Genomic DNA, 22,210 nt, shown 5'->3' on the forward strand with positions numbered 1-22,210 from the left:
GAGCTGTGATTTCACAGATCCCCAGCAGGACTAGTTGTAAGGCAGGAATGCCAGGGCTCATGAGGGTGCTCTGGCAAAGGAGACACCACTGAGGGGCGTGCAGGGTCCTGCCTCACAGAGGAGGGCAAAGAGACCTGAGAGGCCTCGGGGGCCACCTCCAGTCTGGCTGTGGGGGTCCGGGACCTCCACTGGACACAGACGCCTAGTCTCTCATCTAGTGCCATCACGTGTTGAATGTGTCCGCTCCTAGATGTCAGGACTTCACCGCTTGGGTTCTGGCACGGTGTAAGTGTCCCACAATAGGCCGGCACTGACGGTTGGCCAGGACCGAAAGCGAACCGCCAGAGGTCTGGGGAAACCGACCTCTTCCACAGAACCGGGCTTGCAAGAGTAAAGAGCTGGGGCCACCCCGACCAGTGTGCAGGAACAAGACCAAGACCAGCCATAGGTACTCCAGTCTAGTAAGGGCGTGCACACCTATTGCACCCCTCCAAGCTGAGGCAGCGGGAGCACAGCTCTTCCCCCCATTCCACACCCGGGAACACCGAGCCGGGTCCGAGAGGGTCCTGGCTTCCTGGCACTGCAGGAACCGGACTTGCTCGCCTCCCCAGGAACCCGCCGGCTGTGGGCGGGAGGGCACGGCGCCCAAGCGGGACCTCGCTCAGCACGGGGGCGGGGCCGCGGCCGCCGGGCCCCGCAGCCCAAGCAACGGAGACGGGGGCGCGCTCGGGCCGGGACCTCGCGGGCACGCGCGGGCGGGGACGCGCGGCGGGAGGAGGGGCGCGTGGCGGGGCGTGGCGGGCGCGGGCGGAGCGGGGTCCCCCCTGGCGGCGAAGAGGTGGCGGCGCCCGCTCCCCGGCTGGCGGGCGGCGGAAGTGCCGCGGAGTTGGAGCGGGGCCGGTGCCGCGGCCGCTTGTGGTCGCCGAGTGCAGCCGCGGACTGGCGAGCGGGGACTGGCAGGGACGGGCGGGCGGCGGGGACCGGCCCCGATGAGGCGGAAGGAGAAGAGGCTCCTGCAGGCGGTGGCGCTGCTGCTGGCGGCCCTGGTGCTGGTGCCCAACGTGGGGCTCTGGGCGCTGTACCGGGAGCGGCAGCCCGACGGCACCCCCGGGGGAGCGGCGGCGGGGGCCCCGGAGGCCGCGCAGGTGAGTCCGGCTGCGGGGCGGTGGGATCGCTGCCTACCACCCCCATTTCTCTCGGGCCCGCGCCTCCTTTCTCCACCTTCCCGCTGTCTCCCATGACTTCGCGTTCTCCCCATTTCCTGGGTGGGGAAATTGAGGCTCCATTCTAGCTAACCACTGCTAGAAGCCGGGGCAGCGGGCGCCCAGTTCCGAGGTGGCTTTCTCCCTCCAGGTTTCTGTTCCCTTTTGTGCTTGTCTGTGTCTTTGGGAGGATTCTCTCTGCGTCCATATGTCCCAGGATGACTCCTTCTGGAGGCGCTGGTCCTTCTATTTAGGGTGCAGGTCTCTTTGGCTTGCCCCCACCTGCTGATTCGGCATAGTCTACTCAGATCAGCCCCGCCCCAGGCCAAGGGTACCCCAGGACTTACCTTCTCCCCCCCACACACACACTCCCCTACCTCCTGCCCAGTCCTTCCCTTTCGCTGGATCCTGTAGATTCCTTGCTGGGTGCAAAGATCATGCTTCCAGCGGGAGTGAACTTCAGGCCCTGGGCTGGGGAAGGGGGCGGGCGAACTCTGGTCTTGTAGGGTTCTGCTGCCCTTGACCTTCTAGGACACCAAGAGTAGGGAATCTTGATGGGAGAACCCTCCAGATTTCGCAGAGCTTTTTTTTTGTTGTTGTTCCCAGTGTTCTGGAGATGAATAATCAGAAGCCTACCTGTCCCTCTTCAGAGTACCCCTGACCCCTCCTGAACTTGTCCCATCTTGTTAGGTGCTATCTTTCTTGCAGCCCAGACTGAAATGGGAATTGTTTCTTTCCTCCCCTCGCTCTCTACGCGTGTGTGTCCACTGCATACACAGAGACTGATAGCAGCTCTGTGGAATCACTATATCTCTTAGACTTAAGGTTTAGAAGGTGCCTATATGAATTTGCTTGTGTGAGTTGCTTGACCCAGTGGGAGTTTCAGATTTTATGAGATATTCCAGGTCTCATGGGAAGTGGAAGACTTGTGCCCCCAGGGGCAGACTTGACTGATGGTTGGCAGGATGAGGAAAGAGGCTGACGTTTGGGCTGGTGGTTTTCCTTTCTCTTCACAGCATCGGGCTGTTTTCTGGGCAGTCTGGCATCTGGAGCGCCTAGGGCTCTTTGCCACAGGGCTGACCAGTCTGAGCCAGCCTGGTAATTGTTGCAACCCATCTTGGAGACCTGACAGATCTTACTGCTTGCAAACCCAGGACCCCAGCTCCTTTCCTAGACCCCTGGTTCAAACCCAACAGGCAACTCAGACCTCTCACCCTCCTTTTTCTCTACGTATAACTTATTTGTGATCCTATGACATTTCTAGATAGTCAAAGAGAGAAGCTTGTTCACCTGACCTTCAAACCTTGTCTTAGTTACCTAAACAAGTACATTTTCTGCAGAGAAAGAAGCAAAACATACCAGAGTTTGGAAGGTGTGGGGAAAAGAGATGTGTGTGGGAGTATGTGATTTTTGTACCAGCGCCACCCAAATTCTCACTTAATCTACTTGATGGACTTTGAAATAGCTGATTCTGGAGATTTAGAAATTAATATCCTGACTACTTCAAATGATCAGATTATGTTAGTGAGGCCTCTCACCCTTAAATTCTGTATCCATGAGTTTTTCTTCATGAATCTTTTTTAAAATTTTATTTATTTATTTATTTATTCCCTTTTTTTGCCCTTGTTTTTATTGTTGTAGCTATTATTGATGTCGTTGTCGTTGCTGGATAGGACAGAGAGAAATGGAGACAGTAGGGGAAGACAGAGAAGGGGAGAGAAAGACACCTGAAGACCTGCTTCACCGCCTGTGAAGCGACTTCTCTGCAGGTAGGGAGCCAGGGGCTGGAACCAGTATCCTTACGCTGGTCCTTGAGCTTTGTGCCACATGCGCTTAACCCGCTAGGCTGCCTGACCCCCTTTCTTCATGAATCTTATCTGACTAGCTCCTGGGTCAGCAGGCCACAGTCTTGTCCTCAGTTCTCCTGTGAACTTGGGTACCTGCCATCTCCCTCTGAGCCTCCCTGTCACATTCTGTGATGCCATTCTGGTGGAAAAGGACACAGCCCAGGAACAGGGGAGGAGTGGTCTGCCTGAGTATAGACTCTCCTTCAGAATAGCTGGAGTCAGTTCTAAAACAATGGCTGACATTCTATCCCTGCCTAGAGAAAGCCATCATCTTTCATTTTCTGTGGATGCCAGAGACCCTGACTTTGCTTTTGTATAGACCCAGATGTGTGGAGAGAAGGTTAAGGTTAACTGCCAGTTTGGCCTGAGCTTTCAAAGTCAATTACTCACTTGTGTAGGACAGAACTGATGGAGCTGGACAGCCTTTTGGGGGCAAGGGGAGGGGGTATCAACAGCTGGTGCTGCTCAGAGCCCCTAACACACAGGAACAGATAGGCTTGGCTGGGAGGTTTAGTTCTTGCTCACTTGTGCTCTGGAATGTCATAATAAAAGAGGAGGAAAAGGCAAAGGGGTTCAATGGTGGTGGTGGTGGTGTGTGTGTGTGTGTGTGTGGGGGGGTGGATATATTTTCCTTTAAAGAGAACCTCTGAGAACAGGGGAATAGAGCCATGTCCCTAATGATAAGCCCTCCTAGGTGCTAAAGATTTCAGCATTCATCTGCTGCCTTTTAGCACCATTCTGCCAAATTTCTACACAGCCCCTTTTGTTTGACTCCCCTGCAGATGCAGCACTGGGCTTTGCCCCCTGTTCCTTGTTTGAATGTCAGCTGGCTTTGAGGGAAAAGTCTGATTTCTCAGCACAGTGCACTTCCTCCCTTACCCCTGTGTGCTGGAACGTGGTAGAGCAAGTCAACCTGCTCTTTTCAGCAAAGTGACCAGTTCTGAGCTCAGCCTGTTGCTTTTGTAGTTGTTGAGAATGAACGTTTTACCCTTTTTGCTAGAAAGAATAACAAAGATCCTGGAGAGAAGCTGACAGAACTTTGCCTAAATGAAAAGTATATCCCATGCGGGCTTGAGGGATATTTCTTTGAGGATAACATACCTATGCTTGAGCAGTCATTGAACCTCCTTAATTTTTCTACTGGACTGAAGAGTCAGAAGTTTCAGATGGAGAGCATTTCTCATCTGCTAGCACTTGAGTCTACTTTCTTGCTGGCTCTTTTGAGGTCTACCTCTGGATCTGGGATAGCATCTGCTTCTAGTACCTCAGCATTCATCTAGTCAGGCAGCTAGTTTCTCTGTACAAATCCAAGTAAGAGAAGCCAGTCTTGAAGCCCTCTTCATATTTCTTTGGGAGGTCCCACTCACTCCTGAATCCAGTCTATTCAACCTTGTGGTTTACTTCTTTAGTTTGCTGCATATTCCAGGCTTGAGAACTGGCCATTAAAAATCTGTCTTAACTGTGAAAACTATGGTGGTTATTATTGGTAGGGTGGGGCACAGAACTTCAGTGGTAGATGCAGTGTAAAACTATACCCTGTAATCCTGCAGTCTTATAAATCACTGTTAATCATATATTTAAAAAAATAGCTTAGAAAGAAAAGCTGTCTTAAGTTGTGATCAAGGAGGTGGCTCAGCAGTAGAGCACAGGACTAGCAGGTGTAAAGTCCTGAATTTGATTTTGATCCCTGGTAATCAAATATGCCAGAGTGATATTCTCATCCTCCCTCTAGCCCTCCATCCCTTACTGAATAAATAAGGTGTTTTTATTTTTTACAAAGGGGAAAAAGAAAACCTGTGCTAGGAAACATGACATGGTCTCTTCTTATTTCTGAGCCTAATCTTTTGTTAGAAGTGACTTCATTAGATAATAACTACCGTGGGATAGAAATAGGTGGGATAATGGAATACCAATGACTTTAAGTTTTACATTGTGTCAGAGCTGAACTTTATTCTTAGAACAGCCAGAAATCAATACTTTCCCCCTCACACACTTTTTCCCCCAGTGTATCTGGTGGTAGAACTTTATCTATCAGAAAATTTAATACCATAGAAATGCAGCCTTAGAATGATTTCATTGCCATGGAAGAGTTGGGATCCTTCGATTGCTAATCACTTCTCTGTCTGCCTGCCCAGCTGAAATTTGATGCCTCTAGGGAGGATTGTTCATCTACCTGAGCAGATCTGGCTCCCTGGCTGCTCTCTCTCCATCCAAGAGCCTAGTCTAGGAAAGCCAGGAACAGAGAGGCCTGGCTTCTAGACCTCTCTGTTGCCTTCATCCTGACTGTGTGACCTCAGGAAAGCAGTTTAACCTCTTTAGGCCTTGCTTTCTTTATCTGTGAAAAGAGAGCATAGATTCAGAAGGGAAACCTATATGGGTAGCCTGGTGATGCTTCCTGAACCTCAACCCATTCCAGGGCAACCCTGGCTAATCTGTCTCTTCTCCCACAAAACCTATTTGATTTGGCTTCTGTTGCCAATGCTGCTACTCCAGTTAATGATCTGTTGAAACTCATTTGCTGTATACCAAACAGATAGTTTGTAGTTAGATACTCTAACATCTGAGGTTCTGTGCCTTTGCTTGGAAGCATGGAGGAGCTTAGTAGTGTTGACTCTAGCGTGGATGAGGCTACTGTGAGGGACACACTCATAGTTAAATGCCTTCCCACAGACTGTGGTCTCAGGCTGTCCAACCTTTAATCTGGTGAGCCAAGTGATATGATGCACAAATAACGGAGTTAGGGATGAAAAAGCAAGGCTTATTGCACTTAGCTGGCTAATTGTACCTTTTCCACCGTCAGAGATGCCATGAGAATCTCATTGTGAAAAAAGCAGCAGGTGACAAACTTGGTGGAAGCATAACCCTAAATGTTAAATGCTCAGGATGGTGTTTGCAGTGGAGTTTGTATTTTGCTTTTATCTGATCCACTAATCCTTCCCATATATATGTCAGAGCTGGCAAGGGAGGAGCTGATGGGCAAGTCTTAAGACCAGAAAGACTTAAATAAATATTTTGTTGGGGAGATAGTATAGTAGTTATGCAGAAAAGCATTCATGCCTGAGGCATCAAAGAACCCAGGTTCAATCCTTAGCACCACCAGAAGCCAGACTTTAACCATATTCTGGTGAAAGAAAGGAAGGAAGAGAGAAGGAGAGAGACAAAGAGAGAGAGAAAAGAAGGAAAGAAAAGTCTTGTTTCTAACAATCTCTGTTCTCTTGACCAGTGCAGTAGGAAAGAAATAGCCTCATGCCTATGGCCTCCCCTACAGGACATGCAGGAGCTTCAGAAGCCCCCTGGTCTCTATTTGCAGCTTCAGGAGAGGAGACCAACTCTCAGAGGGAGGAATGTAGAGTAAAATTCAGTTCTCTCCACTTTATTGTTATTTCACCCTGGAGAGTCCCTCCCCACCCCAGCCCTCCAAATCCTTGCATTTGATTCTTCTCTCCTTTGTGAACCAAGATTATTACTCCCAGCTTTAGCCACTGGCTTATTGAGATCAGTTATCTATGGAACTTACTCAATTTTGTTTGATGGGGGTGGGAGGGGTGGGGAACGTCTGTTTCCAATAAAATTTCTTACCAAAGCTTTTGTAGTTTTAGGTTGCATTTTAAGGTGGCAGAGGGATCCAGCAGGGCACTAGAAGGGTTAAAAGGAGGCAGAGCGTGTGGCACTGCCACTGCTATCTGGCTGACAGAACTGATTTGAACTTAGGAACTATCTTAGATTCTACATCAGCTGCACTAACAGTATGTTAAGCCACCTGGGCTGAAGTGAAGATGACATAGATTAGCTCCTGTAGTTGTACTTTGCTTTGTGTATGGTATGATCTAGAGGCCCCCACCCTAGACCAAGTGTCCACAATAGCAGAACATGACTGCTGTCCTGTCAGATCTCATATCCTGCTCCAGATCTTGGAGGAATGTCTGTTTCCCCTGGAATGTATAAAAGAAAGCACACTTCTTTCCTGTAGCTCTGGGAAGATCCTCTGAAGTGCTAGGGGCCCAATTCATGTTGAATGTATTCTCAGGATGACAAACTATGCTGATTGAGCTGCTCCTGGGAACCAGGGGTTGGGGACAGGTGGGAGAGGTGGGCACTCAGTGGGGTGTAAAAAGAGTTGTTCCCCATAGAGAAATCTGCATGCATATGAAAGAGGGAGGGGAAGTGAAATCTAGGGAAGAAGCCAGCAGGAGTCCATGCCAGAATCCTAGGCAGTCACCACTGTCCATTGCATGTCTGAGGTGCAATCTGGAGGTCTGTCTCCATTGTAGCCTCCCACTTATGGACTAAGACGCTGAGAACTCTGTGGGTCTTAGTTTCCTCCTAAGGAGAGCCAAACTCATGATCATGTAGTATGGAGATGAAACAGTGGAACCTTCATTGATCTTTCTTTGAGTTCTATTACCTTCCTCTTCCCACCAGATGTCCCAAGAGCCCCCCTCTCCACATACACATTAAAAGTCAATTCATTGAAATTTTCTCTCAAGCTGAAAAGGAACTTCTGTCTCTTCAGCTTCCACATTTTTCTGCCTGGCCCTCTTAGCAGGAGGAGGCAGAGTATTCAGACTTTAGAAGCTAAACAATTCTGCTTGTAGGTAGGTGGGTGGGTGTATATTTATGAGTGTGTAGCTTTCTTTCCATGTGTCTCTTTTCTCTCTGGTCTCTGGATAGCTCCTGCTTGCTGCCCTCTGCTGAGTGTAGACAGGCAAGAAAAAGGAGAAATAAGACACTGTCTTCTACTTCCCTTTGAGAATTCTGATCTTAAGATGCTGAATTTTTATCCATTTTTCTAAGGTGATAAAAGCTCTGGTATGAAATGACACGAATAAGAAGAATGATGACGGGGATAATAATATAGATAATCATAATAGCTTCCCTTTTTTATTTGCTTCCATTTATTTAGTCCTTATTTTGCTAGCACAGAACAAATAAGTCCTGTGCCTCTGCATCCTTCTGAAACCTCAGAACTCGCTTCACAAGCGGTGAAGCAGGTCTGCAGGTGTCTTTCTCTCCCCTTTTCTGTCTTCCCCCTCCTCTCTCTATTTCTCTCTGTCCTATCCAACAATGATGACAACAATAATAACTACAACAATGAAATAATAAGGGCAACAAAAGGAAATAAATAAATAAATATTTTAAAAAGAAAAGAAAATGGAGAGGCATGAGGGTCCAGGGCTTACAGGGATGCAGGTGTTTGTGCCAGGGTCCCAGAGCTCACAGGACTGCAAGTATATGCTCACAGGGGTGAAGGAATTTTCCCAGGAGCCCAGGATTTGTAGGAGTTCTGGTGTGGACCTTGGTAAGAATCCAATTCTTGACCCAGGGTGGACAATACACTTTGAAAACCCATCTGCCGTGGGCTGCCAGAACACTGGGATAGAACTCTGCTGCCCAGAAGATGGCTCACCTGCTGCCCTACAGGGGGTGCTCTGCTCTCTGTTGGCATAGACAAGCCCAGGGGAGGTGGGAGGGTGGGCATGAACTGAGGAAGGCTACACTGGGTGGCAATGAGGCCCCAAGAGCCAGAGTCAGCTTCTTGCATTCTCAGTGTTGGCTTTGGAATGCCCTTTCTTTTTTAATATTTTATTTATTTATTTATTTATTTATTTATTTATCTATTTATTTATTTACTAGCTAGAGACAGAGAGAAATTGAGAGGGCTGGGGCAAGATAGGGAGAGAGACAGAAAGACACCTGTAGCATTGCTTCACCACTTGTGAAGCTTTCCCCCTGCAGGCAGGGACCAGGGACTTGAACCTTCGTCCTTGTGCACTATAATATGAGCGCTTAATGAGGGACGCCACTGCCTGACCCCTAGAATGCCCTTTTTAGCAGAGTGCCAACAGCATCAGAAAGGGGTTCCAGTTCCAGGACCTCCCAGGGTGCACCCTAGGAGCCCCAACAGCCAGGACTGTGTTTCTGTGGGTCCTTCAGTTAAAATATCCACCCAGAAGAGGGGCCTGGGGGATTCTAGGGAAAGGACTCTTAAAGAGAACAAGCTGGAAACATCTGGTAGGGGGAGCACGCATATAGGTGTGTGTGTGTGTGTGTGTGTGTGTGTGTGTGTGTGTGTGTGTGTGTGTTTACTTCCTGCTGCTAAAGCATATTATATATGCTCAACTGAAAGCTGTTATTTCTTCATGCTTCCTCCTGAGTATTGATCAGAGTCAGCTGCTGACAGAGAGCAGCATCTCACCATTTGTGAAGCAGCCAGCTTTCAAATGGGGCACCCAGTTTTTGAGAAAGTTAATCTGTGCTTGGGGCACCAGGATCTGTACTTTGGATTTCTGGCTTTCTTATTGATTGTGAGTTTTAATGGTGGTCTTCAGAAAACACATATTTCTTTATATGACCTATTTTTTAAATTTGACACACATTCTTTAATGGTGGTCATAAACTGAGGGCTTGGGGTCAGTTATACCCAGTTATGTGCTATTCATGGTCACTCAATGCCAGCCTATAGGTGACTGGATTTCTTGTTGTTGTTTTTGTTTTTTTGCCTCCAGAGTTATTGCTGGGGCTTGGTGCCTACACTATGAATCCACTGCTCCTGGTGGCTGGTTTTGTTTGTTTTTATTTTTGATGTTTTGGCTAGGACAGAGAGGGGGAGAGAAAGACACCTGCAGATCTGCTTCACCGCTTTTGAAGAGACCTCCCTGCAGGTGGGAAGCTGGGGGCTCAAATTGGTATCCTTGTGTGGAAACTTGTGCTTTGTATTATGTGTTCTTAACCCAGTGCACCACTGTCTGGCCCCCTCTTTTTATTTTTTAATGTTAGCAAATTTGTCAATCCTGAGACACTGAACTATTTTGCATTTTATAAAATTCTCTCAAGTGGACAGGTGGTTCTGTGGTCAAGCACATGCTTTGCATGCGTGAAGCCCTGGGCTTCATCACTTCACAGGGTCATCAAAGACAGAATGAGTAGGTCTCCATTGATGGTGGGCCAGTGCTGTGTGCTGCTATCTCTCTCAAAATAAAGTAACAAATTGAGCCAAGGAAATGACATAGGAATAGAGCACATTCATGAGATCATGAATTCCCTATCTGGCACTCTCTATGGAGTCTGCCCATTGCCTGTTCTCAGTTCTGTGCTCCGTGTGTCTCTCTGTTTCCTGCCCCTATCTTTCTCCATACTGTGTCTCTCTCAGCAAATACATGAGACAAGAGACTGGAGAAGCTGTAAGCCCACCACTATGGAATCCCTAATTCCAAGGGTCTCTCCATCTTTTCTGGTCTCTTTCACCCACAGTTCTGTTAATAGCCAACCATGTTTGGCTTGAACACTTCCAGTGATGGGAAACTAATTCCCTTCTAGTCAGTAGCATCCTTGGTGATTTGCTGTGGCTCATGGGGGCTTGGAGGATCTCTTGAGTGTGCCTAGTCCCCATTTTCTCAGGTTCTTTTCAAGTCTCCGCTGTTCTAGGAAGTCTTCTCCAAACTTCCCAGGTAGAATCAGTCTGCCATTTGGAAATGCCTATAGAATATACCGTGCACAACCTGAGCAGCACAGGGTCCATGGTGCTGATTATATAGGCTGAGGGAGGAATCTCTTCTTAATCTCCTCCAGCTACTTATATTGCTTTCTGATTTGTGTGAAATCTTCTACTGCTGTGGAGGATTAGCATATTACCTTGCACATAGTCTTCTTTGATTAAAGCACTTTCCTTGTTAAGAGATCAACATCTAAAAATCTAAAAAAAATATTTAAAAAACCTTGGCCATTAGCCTTCAATACCCATGAGTAAATGCACAGTACCTGCTGACCTTACTTTGTGCTCTTTCTTTATCTTGATTGTAACTCCAGTGAACTCAGTGAAATCACTTTTTGTTCTGCCCCCAACTCAGTTGGTTTTAGAGGTTGCAAAAAGCAAGATGACGGGTACAAAAGACAGTATCCTCTGCCTGCCTGAGTTATAGGCAAGTTGATGATGATGATGATGACTGAATGCAGGAGGCAGAGCAGCCTCAGTCCTATGGGAGGCCAGCCAGGCCTCTTGGCTTCTAGGAGGAGGTCACTTCATGACAGTCTGGAAGACCCTTAGAGAGGTGGCCCCAAGGGAGACTGGGAATTAAGCAAATGTACAAATAAAGACTGGGTCTCTTGGAGACCAAAAGGGGGAGCTAGGTTGGAGGCTAGGAAGCAATTTAGTGGCTAGTGAAGTGAGCAGTTTAGGTGACCAGTTTGAGACTGGACTGACCTAGAGCCAAGCTCTCCTACAAAAACACATGCTCATACTTGTACACAAGCTACCCAGACTACCTAGTCAACAGTGCCTCACCCTTCAGCTGGGGAGCCCCAGCCTCATGGGAGCTAACTCTTTCCCTCCCACCTCCTAGTCATTCAGTGCAGTTGGGACTTTTTCCCCTAAAGCATGTGTCTTAGTTTGTGACTATGCAGACTTATAATTAGTGTGATCAGTGTGTGTGTGTGTGTGTGTGTGTGTGTGTGTGTGTGTGTGTGTGTTAAGATTTAAAATTTTTTGACCCGAGAGGTGATATAGCATTAGCATATTGAACTTGGGTGCATGAGGTCCTGGGTTTGATCTCTGGTACCGCATATATCAGAGTGATGCTCCAGTGTTCTCTGTCTCTCTGTCTCTCTCTCCTCATTAGAAAATTTCTTTCCCACTATTGAACAAATCAGCTTTAAAAATTTGAAAATATATTTTTATATTTATTTCATGTGAGGGAAAAACTGAAGCACCTCTTTGTTATATGTCATGCTTGGAATCCAATCTTCAGCCTTAGGTTTGCTTCTGTGTGCCCTACCCTCTGTAATTTGTGTGATTATTTGACTAATCTATGTCCTTATTGAACTTCAAGATCTGGAGACAGTGACTGGTTTCTGTCCTTATTTTATCTCTGCATGGTCTCTCCATGAGGAAGCTCAAGCATCCTCATGTGACATCTAACTCTCCCCAGAGTAGGTGACCTGAGACAGCCAGAACAACCACAGTTCCTTCTCTGACCTGGTCTTCCAAGTGACACATTGTCATTGTCACCATTCTGGTGGTTACAAGGAGCCACAAAGTTTAGTTTGTGTGCATGGAGAGGAGAATGAGACCCTTATTTCTGAAGGGGGAGAGTGTGAAAGTCACCACCATTCACAAGGCCCTACTGTGTGCTTGGCACTTGGTGTGGATCAAGGGCACTGAGGCATGGGTCAGTACATGTCCTCTACCCCTAGAACTTTACATCTGCTTAGGACTGAAAGACCTGCTCCAGAATTGGTCATCAGGACCAAGATGGTCCCTGGCAAAGAAAGGCAGAATGGAGAAGGAAGGGGAGCTTGACCCAAAAGCCAGCCTTCACCAATGAACAGTGCTTTCTGAGTTCTAGATCCTAATTGTTGGTACATGGCCCTGAATGCTGCTGGGAGCTTGTGAACACTGCTCAAACATCACACTTCTTGTGATGGGCACTGTGCCCAGCAGCATCATCTCCGGGCACATCTTACCTGTAAATATCTTTCTTGGGATGGTTCAGTGGGCAGTCCTTATATCAGCTGCTTTGAGTTATCTCATATAAAGATTGAGCTATCGTAAGAGACATTATCTCAATAAATAATAAAAATAATAAAAAAATGTAAAAGAGGCTATCATTTCCATTTTACAGATGGTAGAATTAAGGTTTAGAGAGATTAAGTAATTTACAAAAAAGCATATAGCTATGAGGTGGTAGAGGCATTAAGACCCCTGCAGGTTTAAAATCCAAGTTCTTATATTTTTGTTGATTTAAGCACACATGCCTCAATTCCCTCATCTGTAACATGCATATAAAATGCCAGTGTTCTCTGCACATTATCTAGCATATAGGAAGCATTAGCTGGCCAAAGAATTTTGCATTGGCTTGTTGGAAGGCTAAACCTGTTGTGACATCAGTCTCCCTGTCCCGCCCCCCCCGCCCCCCCCCCCATGTTTAGGGATTAAGAACTGGGAAGGAGAAACAATTTGTCTAGGTTGCCTGCACTAGCAGGTTATTCTCAGCTCTATTCTATCTCTCAAGAGATGTGAATGCTTCTAGGGCCACTCCCCCACCCTCCCAGGGGGGGCCAAAATGGCCAAGCCAAGCCAAGGCAGGTGTAGGAAACTGACCTTGAGACAACAGCTTGTTTTGGCAGTGCTTTCCCTGTTGGGATATGAGGAGCACTGGGCTGGCTTTTAGTCAGGATAGATGTCTATGCTGTGTGTCCTGAAGCCAATGGCTAAGCCTTTCTAGCTCCAGAGGCCTCTCCTTTCACAAGTGCAAAGAAGAAGAGGAAGGGTATGTTTAAAAAACTATAGAACTTATGTAAGTCTTCAACTCTGTTTTCTCTTTCAGCCATTAATTGTGGTTTCTCCAAGTAGTTGGAATATGGAATAATTCTTTCTTGCCCACAGCCACCCATACCATTTTTTTGGGGAAAAAATTAGCTTCAGCCTGAATTTCCAGGATAAAAATACCCCCCAAACAAAATTAAGATCCAGGTGTTTCTCTTTTTGAAAATCCATACCCAACCACTAGCCTAGGGGTGAAGAAGGACTTATCTTTTAGAATTAATGCTTTTTTCTTCTTTAATGAATTGGCATTTGTCTTCTGTGTTGCTTCATTATGGAATTCATCCGAATGTTCCATTCACTGCCATCTCAGAAGCAGCACACACTCACTCCCCACCCGTGGGAATGCCAACCCACTTTGAAAATGGTAAAAAAAAAAAAAAAAAAAAAAAAAAAGATCTTCCTTTCATTTCCTCACTTTAGAATACTTCCTTTTTTTAAAAACTTAAAAACAAGACCAAGTTTCTTTTTTAAAACTTGGGATATGGATATGCATGAACCAATTTAAAAAAATGGTTGCAATTCTCTGTGTACTCCTTGCCACTGGGGTGATGACTAAGCCTTCCCTGAGTCAGCTGGTGGCACTGTGGTGGCAGGGCACTTTGTTACCCCATTCATTGCCAGTGTCTCCATTTCCCGTTGTTGAAATGGGAGAGGAGGAGGAGGAATCTCAGAGAGAAGCCCACATTAAGCTGCTCCCTGCTGTCTGATTTCAGAGCAATGACTTAAACACAGAACTCCCCCTCCCCCTTTTCCACCTCTGAGGTGGGGCTCTGGGTAGTAGAAGCCGGGTGGTAGGACTCTAGTGATAAGGAAAATACATGTAGGGAAAATGCTTTATAAGTGCCACTATACCATTGTCCTGCCTGTCCTGTCCTGATTGTGTCCCTGAATAATTGGTCATTTAAAAATAATAATAATAATGTCACTTAAAAGGGTTCCTATTATTTTCAAAAACAGTTGAAGGAAAGCTGAGGACTCATTTCAGTGCAGTGTTTCTCCCTGGGGAAGAGTCCTCTTGGCAACAGCCTTCAAAGGGAGTCTTCCAGACCCAGCTTGAATAACTTGGGGACTTTCTTCTTGGCCCTAATCACCCTGGTCCTTCAGTTCTTGTAGCTATCTGATATCCCAGTAGTTTTTCTTCTCCTGAAAACAGTGACAGGAGACTGCTCTGGTTAACAATGAGGCAGCCTGCGTGGTGTGTGTTGTGCAAGCTCCCTGCTGTATTGGCTACTCCTAAGTTTTGGATTCACTTGGTGGGAGCGCTGGTCTTATACCAGAAGCTCCTGAGTTGTCAGAACTCAGACTATCAGCCTGGAGCAGGCCTCACCTTGTTCTGTACACCCATATCTTTCTCTTTTCTGCTACTGACTGTTCTGGCTTTGGGCATATATGGATTGATCTGAGAAAATACAGTGCTGGCAGTAATTGCTGCCTTCTCTTCTTCCCCTGCTCATTTCTCCCTCTGAAACAGGGGAGGGAGAAACTTGGTGGAAAGTCTGCTCACTTTAGGCCTGCTTCCACCATTGAGGCTGACTGCTTTCTGTTGAAGATGTGACATGGGGAGGCAACTAAGCTGGGAGAGAGAGGGCGACATCCAAGCTCCCATCCCCAGATAACTGCAAACTGTAGAGTCCTCAGGATGCTTTCTGGAGTCTGTGGACACCATTTCAAGTAGTAAGTCTTTTTAAAAGTGCAATAATAGGAATAATATTTTATTTAAAATATAACTGTAAAATTATGTTACATTTCTTTATGTTGAAGATCACTAGTCATTCTTCCAGCATCTGTTTAATTGAAGAGAATCTTGAGATCATAGGGCAGGCTGTATTAAAAAAAAAAAACAAAACTGCCAAATATGTCTACTATCCATTAAATCAGAAAGGATTTCTTGCCTTTGGGCAGCTAAGAAAGCCAGAGAAGTGGTGCTTGGAGGCAGATTTGAGCTGCAATCTGCTGTCTCAGACTTATGGATTCACATTATTTCTGCTAGTTAAAACTGCCACAGTGTCCTCAGTGGTTAAGTTGACAGTATGAAAATGTTACTCATTTGAAAATAAAAAGATATATAATAATATGCATCTTCCTGGTTTTGGTAATGAAACTTCACCCTCTGAAAACCTACCAGCCTTTTAGAGCCCTAGAGCTAGCATTTCTTAAAGTCATTTGGGACCCTCTTCTGGTCTGTCATTCTTTATCAGTGATGACCCATGTAGGCTAGATGGTGGCAATGGTGTTTCCAGAAGAAAGCTTACCTACTAGCAACTACATTTATATTTTTTAAATATTATTTATTTTATTTCATTTCATTTTAATGAGAAAGAGTAGCTACAAAGGGGAAGATATATATATATATATATATATATATATATATATATATAGAGAGAGAGAGAGAGAGAGAGAGAGAGGGAGACTTAGACTAGAACACTGCTAAGTTCTGGGGGGTGGTGCTGGGGATTGAACCTGGGATCTCAGAGCCTCAGGCTTAGGCTTGAAGGGCTTTTGCATAATCATTATGCTGTCTCCCAAGCCCACAACTACATTTATATTTTCATGTTCATGACCATGGGACTACTTTTTACTTGTAAGGGGACTCTGGCAGAATGTTCCCTTCTAGATCCAATACATTTGTGAAAGATCTCATCTCCTATCCTCAAGAATGAAGCTTTCTTCCCTCCACCACTCACAAGTGGTTGTGTGCCTTAGGAGACTGTAACCATGGACTTCCTATAAACTATCTTCCAGACTCATTGAATATTCTGTCCCTAGAGATCACTCCAGCAGCTATTGATAGATCACCACTTTGATGTACTAAGGCTGAACAGCCCCCCATAGCTCTCTTCTGCCTCCTCTCTTGGGCCTCTTGTCTAACCTCTTGATCTCTGACCCCAGCCTCTGTGAATCCTAGTGGCTTCCACCTAAAGCTCTGCTGTCCATTCAGAATTCATGTCCTGAGACTTCTGACAGGCTGTGTCCCTTTGTGGAAAATGAGGGTCTCTCTTTACCTTTTCTGTTTACAGGGTGTCAGGAAGGGGGCAGGAGTGGGGCACACTCCCCAGTTGCCTTGAGAACTCTGCTGCCTCTTATCTGGGAGCTATCTGTGCTCTCAGCCACCCACACTCAACTCTGTCTGCTGAGGGGTGTCCACCTTTCTCATTCCTGCCTGCTGGGGGTATCCCCCATTCTCATTCCCATTGGTTTGTTTCCCCACTCTTTTACCCTATAGGAGGTGGAGTCCAACTTGCCTTCTAAGTGACATAGAATCAGTGAAAGTTCTCTGTGAGGGACAATGTGTCCCTCCTCTCCAATCCTCCTTCTCACTCATCACCACACTGCTGATCTCCCTCCACTGATGCAGCATTGAGCTCATGGCACAACTGTGTGGGTGAGAACTCTAACTCTGTCACCTGTCACACTGTGAATTATCAGCAGTGGTGGCACCTTGCAAGCCTCAGTGTCTCCTGTGAAATGGAGATGAAAACTACCAGTAATCTCCAGATCACTGGAGTCATTGTGCCTGATACTTTGTACAGACTCAAAAGCAGCAGGGAGTTTTTGGTGAGAGTGGGGTTTGGTATCTCTTTTCCTTTCTATAAGTAAACCCTACTGTTTAGCCTTCCTTTTGCCCAGGATAGAAATGTTGGGGGTAGGTGGGAGAAAGGGAAGCTTTCTTTTTTTATTTTTTTAAATTTTTATTTATTTTATTTTTTAATACCAAAGAACTGCTCAGCTCTGGCTTATGGTGGTGAGGGGGATTGAACCTTGGATTTTGCATAACCATTATGATATCTACCCCCACCCTTCTTTTAAAAAATGTAATTTAGTGCACTCTGTGTCCCAGGTTCAATCCCCTAGCCCCCACCTGCAGGGGGGAAGCTTCATGAATGATGAAGCAAGGCTGCAGGTATCTCTTCTCTCTCTCCCCCCCTCCTTGATTTCTCTGCCTACCCAATAAAAAATATTTTTAACAATTTAATGAAATTATTAATGTATGTATGTGTGGGGAGAACCAGAGTGGCACTCTAGCATTTATGATGCCAGGGATCAAAGTTGGGACCTCATGCTTGTGAGTCTAATGCTTTATCCAGAGTATCACCTTCCAGTTTGTCTTATTTTTTTTTCATTGGGGGATTAATGTTTTACATTTGAAAGTAAATACGATAATTGTACATGCATAACATTTCTCAGTTTTCCACATAACAATACAACCCTCACTAGGTGTCATCCTTTTTGAACCTGTACTCTCCCCTCCCCCCCCTCCCGCCCCCCCAGAGTCTTTTACTTTGCTGCAATACACCAACTCCAGTTCAGGTTCTACTTGTGTTTTCTCTTCTGATCTTGTTTTTCAACTTCTGCCTGAGAGTGAGATCATCCCATATTCATCCAAAGGGGAGCTTTCTGTGTAATCCGTGCCTTCTGCTTCTGCCAGCTCCTTTCCACATGGTCTCCCTACCCCCTGGTGGGAAGTGAGATTACTCTGCTCTAGAGGAGTGGGGCTTGGCCTGCTCTCAGTTTGCTGGAGTGGGTGTTTTCAGCTGGATGGCATTTCCTTAAATTTTTCTGCTGTTCCTTCCCACCCCTTGGTCCTTGGCTCCTTCCCAAAGCCCCCAGGACCCAGGGATGAAAGGCTTCCACACCAGGCAGATTGGTCTCATCGAACCTACTGCTCACAGTCCCAGCACTGAGGAGAGACATTTTAATTAATTACAGTCCCTGCAGGCTGGGGGATCAATAGTGGTAAAGAGCAGGGTGGGAAGTGAGTTCTGGCCTCTGCTGTTTGCAGCCCTTTGAGGCCTGGCACCTGCTGGCTCAAGGCCTCGTTCTTCTCCCCCAGTAATGGGGTTGCTTATTTCCCAGGAGGGCTGGGAGTCTCCAAAAAGGGTTATAAACTGTAGCGTACTAGCCACAAGGACATTGTTATTGAAATCACATATATGTCCCCAAAGGGTTGGATTCTCCTCTGAGTCATTTCTGGAGCTTTTTGGCTTTTGCTTCATGATGACATAAGATCAAATGGCAGATTCCTTTTTTTCATTCTAAGATGAACAGAAGCCAGAGGCCCAGTGAGAGTGGGGCCAGTGGGCTTCTTGGTGGGGAGAAATTCCTACTCTCCCAGCCCCAGATTTCTACAACAAGGAAAAGACATCCTATTGGTGGGTCCTTGGTGAGGAGCCAAAAGCCTGAGGTTTTCCCTGAGCCTTAGGACCCCTGGCCCTCTGACCTTCACTATGCCTCTCCACTGGGCCTATGCAAACCAAAACAGTGGATTGCTTATTCCCACCTCTCCTTCTTCCTGCAGTGTCCCCTGCCTGCACACAGCAGCAGCCAGATGGCTCTTTCTCAAAAACATCTGTCCCTACCCTGTTCAGAGCCCTTGTACTGTTCCCCAGAACCTTTAAGGCAAAAATCTCAGAGTTCTCAGTGTCACCCGCATGAATGGCTCTCACTGCATGAACTGGTCATTTCCTGCTCTCTCTTTAGCTCCTGGAGACCAGCTGCCACCCAAACACCACCAGGTCTTGGTCAAACTCCCCAGTTAGACTCTGCCCAGCCAGACCCTCACAGGCATGCTGCAGGCCTCTGCCCAGATGCTACCTAGATGTTGTCCATGTCCCATGACAAGCCTTCCTGTCTTGCTCAGTTTGGTGGGTTTCCAAAATCCCCATCATGTCCCAGGATTGTGGTCCATGCCTTCAACAGCCTTTTTCACCATCTGCCCTTAAGTGAACTCTTTGGAGCTGCCACCCATGAGATTTGTTTTCTGTGATGGGCCTTGGTCCCTAGTTAGTCTCCTTCCATTGGGTGCTTTCTACATAGTAGAGTGGAGGAATGAGCTAGAACTTTATACTAGATAAAAAGAAGCCTACGGTGGTCTGGGAGGTGGCACAGTGGATAAAGCATTGGACTCTCAAACATGCGGTCCCAAATTCACTCCCCAGCAGCACATGTACTAGAGTAATGTGTACTTCCTTTCTCTCTCTCCTCATACCTTTCTCACAAAAACAAACAAATGCCTAGGGGTCAGGGTCAGGGTCAAGATCACCTGGTTTTTCCATCCCCACCTCAGCTTTGGAAAGTGTGCCCAGAATCTTCATGCTTTGCAAAGTGCATACCCAAGAAGTTCTGATAAAGAGTGGGGGACCTCTTCCTGATCCTGTCAGAGCCTTGACATTTTACTCAACAGGAAGTTATCTAGAGAACCACCCCATCAGGAATCCCTCTCTCTCTCTCTCTCTCTCTCTCTTTCTCTCTGTGTGTGTGTGAGAGAGAGAGAGACAGAGATAGAGAGAGAGAGAGAGGAAGGAAGAAAGAGGAGAGAGAGAGACATCCGTGAGCTAAACCCAGCACTTTTTCCACTCACAAACTCTTGATCAGTCAGAAAGCCACAGGAGACATAGAAGAATTTCTATCTTTTGCCCTTGTTCTACCCCTAAGTGTGTATTGGGGTCTCTCATCACATATTGTTCATTTCCTTCCTGTCAAATATACTTAACCTCAGTACATGGGCTACTTATTTTCAAAATTTGAAGCAATCACTTCAAGAACCACAGAATTTTTAAGTAATTTTTTTTAAGTTGTGGAAGATACCTTGTTTCCTCTCTCTGTCTCAGCAATGATTGTAGAGAGAATAAGTTATCTTGCTTAATACCACAAGGTCTATTTTTATCAATATGAGGCTGTTAAGAAGAAAACTGGCAACACTATTTACTATTGCTTGTAGTAATAACTGCTCCACCTCCTTTAAAAGCCCCAGAGGAGAGGAGCCCATGTGTGTAATTCATTCAACCTACTCAACAGAACAGAACAGAAGGGGGAAGCCACCAGCTCAGCACTCAACAGTGAAAGTAGAAGTGTGTTCAGTCAGACAAAAGCATTGGAGAGGCCCGGGGAGGAGGAGACTAAATCTAAGGTTAAGGGTTAAAGACAATGAGTTTTAACTCATTTTAAGACACATAGAAGGAGGGCAGGTGGTGGCACACCTGTTTGAGCACACATGCTACAATGTGCAAGGACTTGGGTTCAAGCCCTCAGTCCCTACCTGCAAGGGGAAAGCTTTGCAAATGGTGAAGCAGAACTGCAGGTGTCTCTCTGTTTTCTCTCTATCCCCCCATACCCTCTTGATTTCTGGCTATCTCTAACCAGTAAATTTTTTTTTTCTTTTTAAAGACACATAGAAGAATTAGCAGCTGTAAGTGTGTGAACTGTTGGATGGGGAGTGGGGGGGAGGGGTATGAAAGGAAAGCAGAACATAAACCTAAAAAAAGAACTTTTCACCAACTGAGACCCAACGCCAGTGAATTCCCTCATCAAGAGCAGTAGATAATCAAGGTTGAGGTCAGCTTCTGGGCCTGACATGGAAAATCTTGGGCTGGAGAAATCTGCACCAGATAGAGTCCAGATTCTCTTCTCTGATTCAAGGACACATCCAGGTCCTCCAGAGAACTGAATGAGGGTGTCACTGCATGCCAAGTTGAGAAGGGCTTTTGAACTCATCCTGTTGACTGTTGAGAAGGTGGGTCCAAAGGCCAGACATCCGAGGAGTTTTTTTGTTTGTTTTTCTTTATATCACCTTATAGGGGGGTTAATAATTACAGTACAGTTGTTGACACATGGGAACAATTTCTCAGTTCTTTATGACAGGTGTCTGCAGAACACTCTGACCAATTTAGGTCCTTTTCTACCATCAAGCACACGGACCCTAAGTCTCTACCCCCTTCCTTTCCTCTTTCCCCATAGTCCTTTTGTTTTGATACATCACACACCTAGTCCAAGTTTCATTTTTTGTTTCCCCTTTCTGACCTTTCTTAAATGTCACTATTTATTTTAAAGATGAAATTCTGGTGTTTTTTTTTCTTGATTGCTTGCTTTTAACATGAACTCTCTTGAGTTTTAAATATGGTATACAGAAGCAAATAAAGTTAGAAGGATGGAGGACTAGGAAGCCCAAGACTTCCTGGTAGGACTGCAGCTGACATCTGACTCCCAGAGGCACTGGAGAAGGTGTGCTCTCCTCCACTCTCTTGGCTCCCCTCCATGACATCACTGCTTCTTAGTGACTCAGCTGCACCCCTAGAACATGTGCTGCCTGGTCTGCTCATTCACACCAGAACTCCACCACTCCATTCCCAAAGCTTTCATGTCTCTAGGCCACAGCCATATACAAAGCCTTCCAGCATTACTCTGTGTCTGGCTGAAAGCTTCCCAGAAATGTCTTTGGAAGAATTTTCTTTGGAAATGTCAACAGGAGAAAGAAAAGGCCGCAGGAATGTACCCCAATGCTTGTCTCACACTAAAAGTATTGCACTGCAAGCACAAAATAGATTATCTTTTCCATGAAGCCAAGCTCAGTGCCAAGCCATATATATGCACTCCCCACTGATACTTGGGGTGAGTCTGCCCAGCTTCCTGCCTTCTGGTCTTGCTGCCACTCTGTATGTCCAGATACACTTATTTAAAAAAAAATATTTTATTTATTTGATAGAGACAGAAATAAATTGGGAGGGGAGGGGGAAATAGGTATAAAGAGACACCCGCAGCCCTGCTTCAGCACTTGTGAAACTTCCCCCATTGCAGGTGGCAACCAGGGGTTTGAACCTGGGTACTTACGCATTATAACGTGCTTAATCAGGTGATCTACCACCCCAGGTGCACTTTTAAAAACAGCTTGGGGGGGTAGGTATGGGTAGTGTGGCATATCTGGTTGAGTGCACATGTTACTGTGCACAAGGACTTGGATTTGAACCCCTGCTCCCCACGTGTGAGGGGATGCTTCATGAGTGGTAAAGCAGGTCTGCAAGTGTCTCTCTTTCTCTCGCCCTCTCTATCTTCCCCTCCCCTCTCAA

General features: G+C 46.3%; 1 protein-coding gene across 3 annotated transcripts in view; it reads left to right on the plus strand.

Moving 5' to 3' along the window:
* The first annotated feature begins 785 nt into the window (after nt 1-785).
* GALNT10 (polypeptide N-acetylgalactosaminyltransferase 10) overlaps nt 786-22,210 on the plus strand; it is a 220,122-nt gene continuing 198,697 nt past the window's right edge. Inside the window, exon 1 of one of the 3 annotated variants that reach the window (XM_060198024.1) lies at nt 786-1,145. In XM_060198024.1, the coding sequence (XP_060054007.1) occupies nt 990-1,145 (156 nt within the window). In that variant the 5' untranslated portion in view covers nt 786-989. The remainder of the gene's footprint in view (nt 1,146-22,210) is intronic. The other 2 variants (XM_007534373.3, XM_060198026.1) reach the window with 2 other exon arrangements.

This window comes from Erinaceus europaeus, chromosome 9 (assembly GCF_950295315.1).
Source record: "Erinaceus europaeus chromosome 9, mEriEur2.1, whole genome shotgun sequence".
Taxonomy (NCBI): domain Eukaryota; kingdom Metazoa; phylum Chordata; class Mammalia; order Eulipotyphla; family Erinaceidae; genus Erinaceus; species Erinaceus europaeus.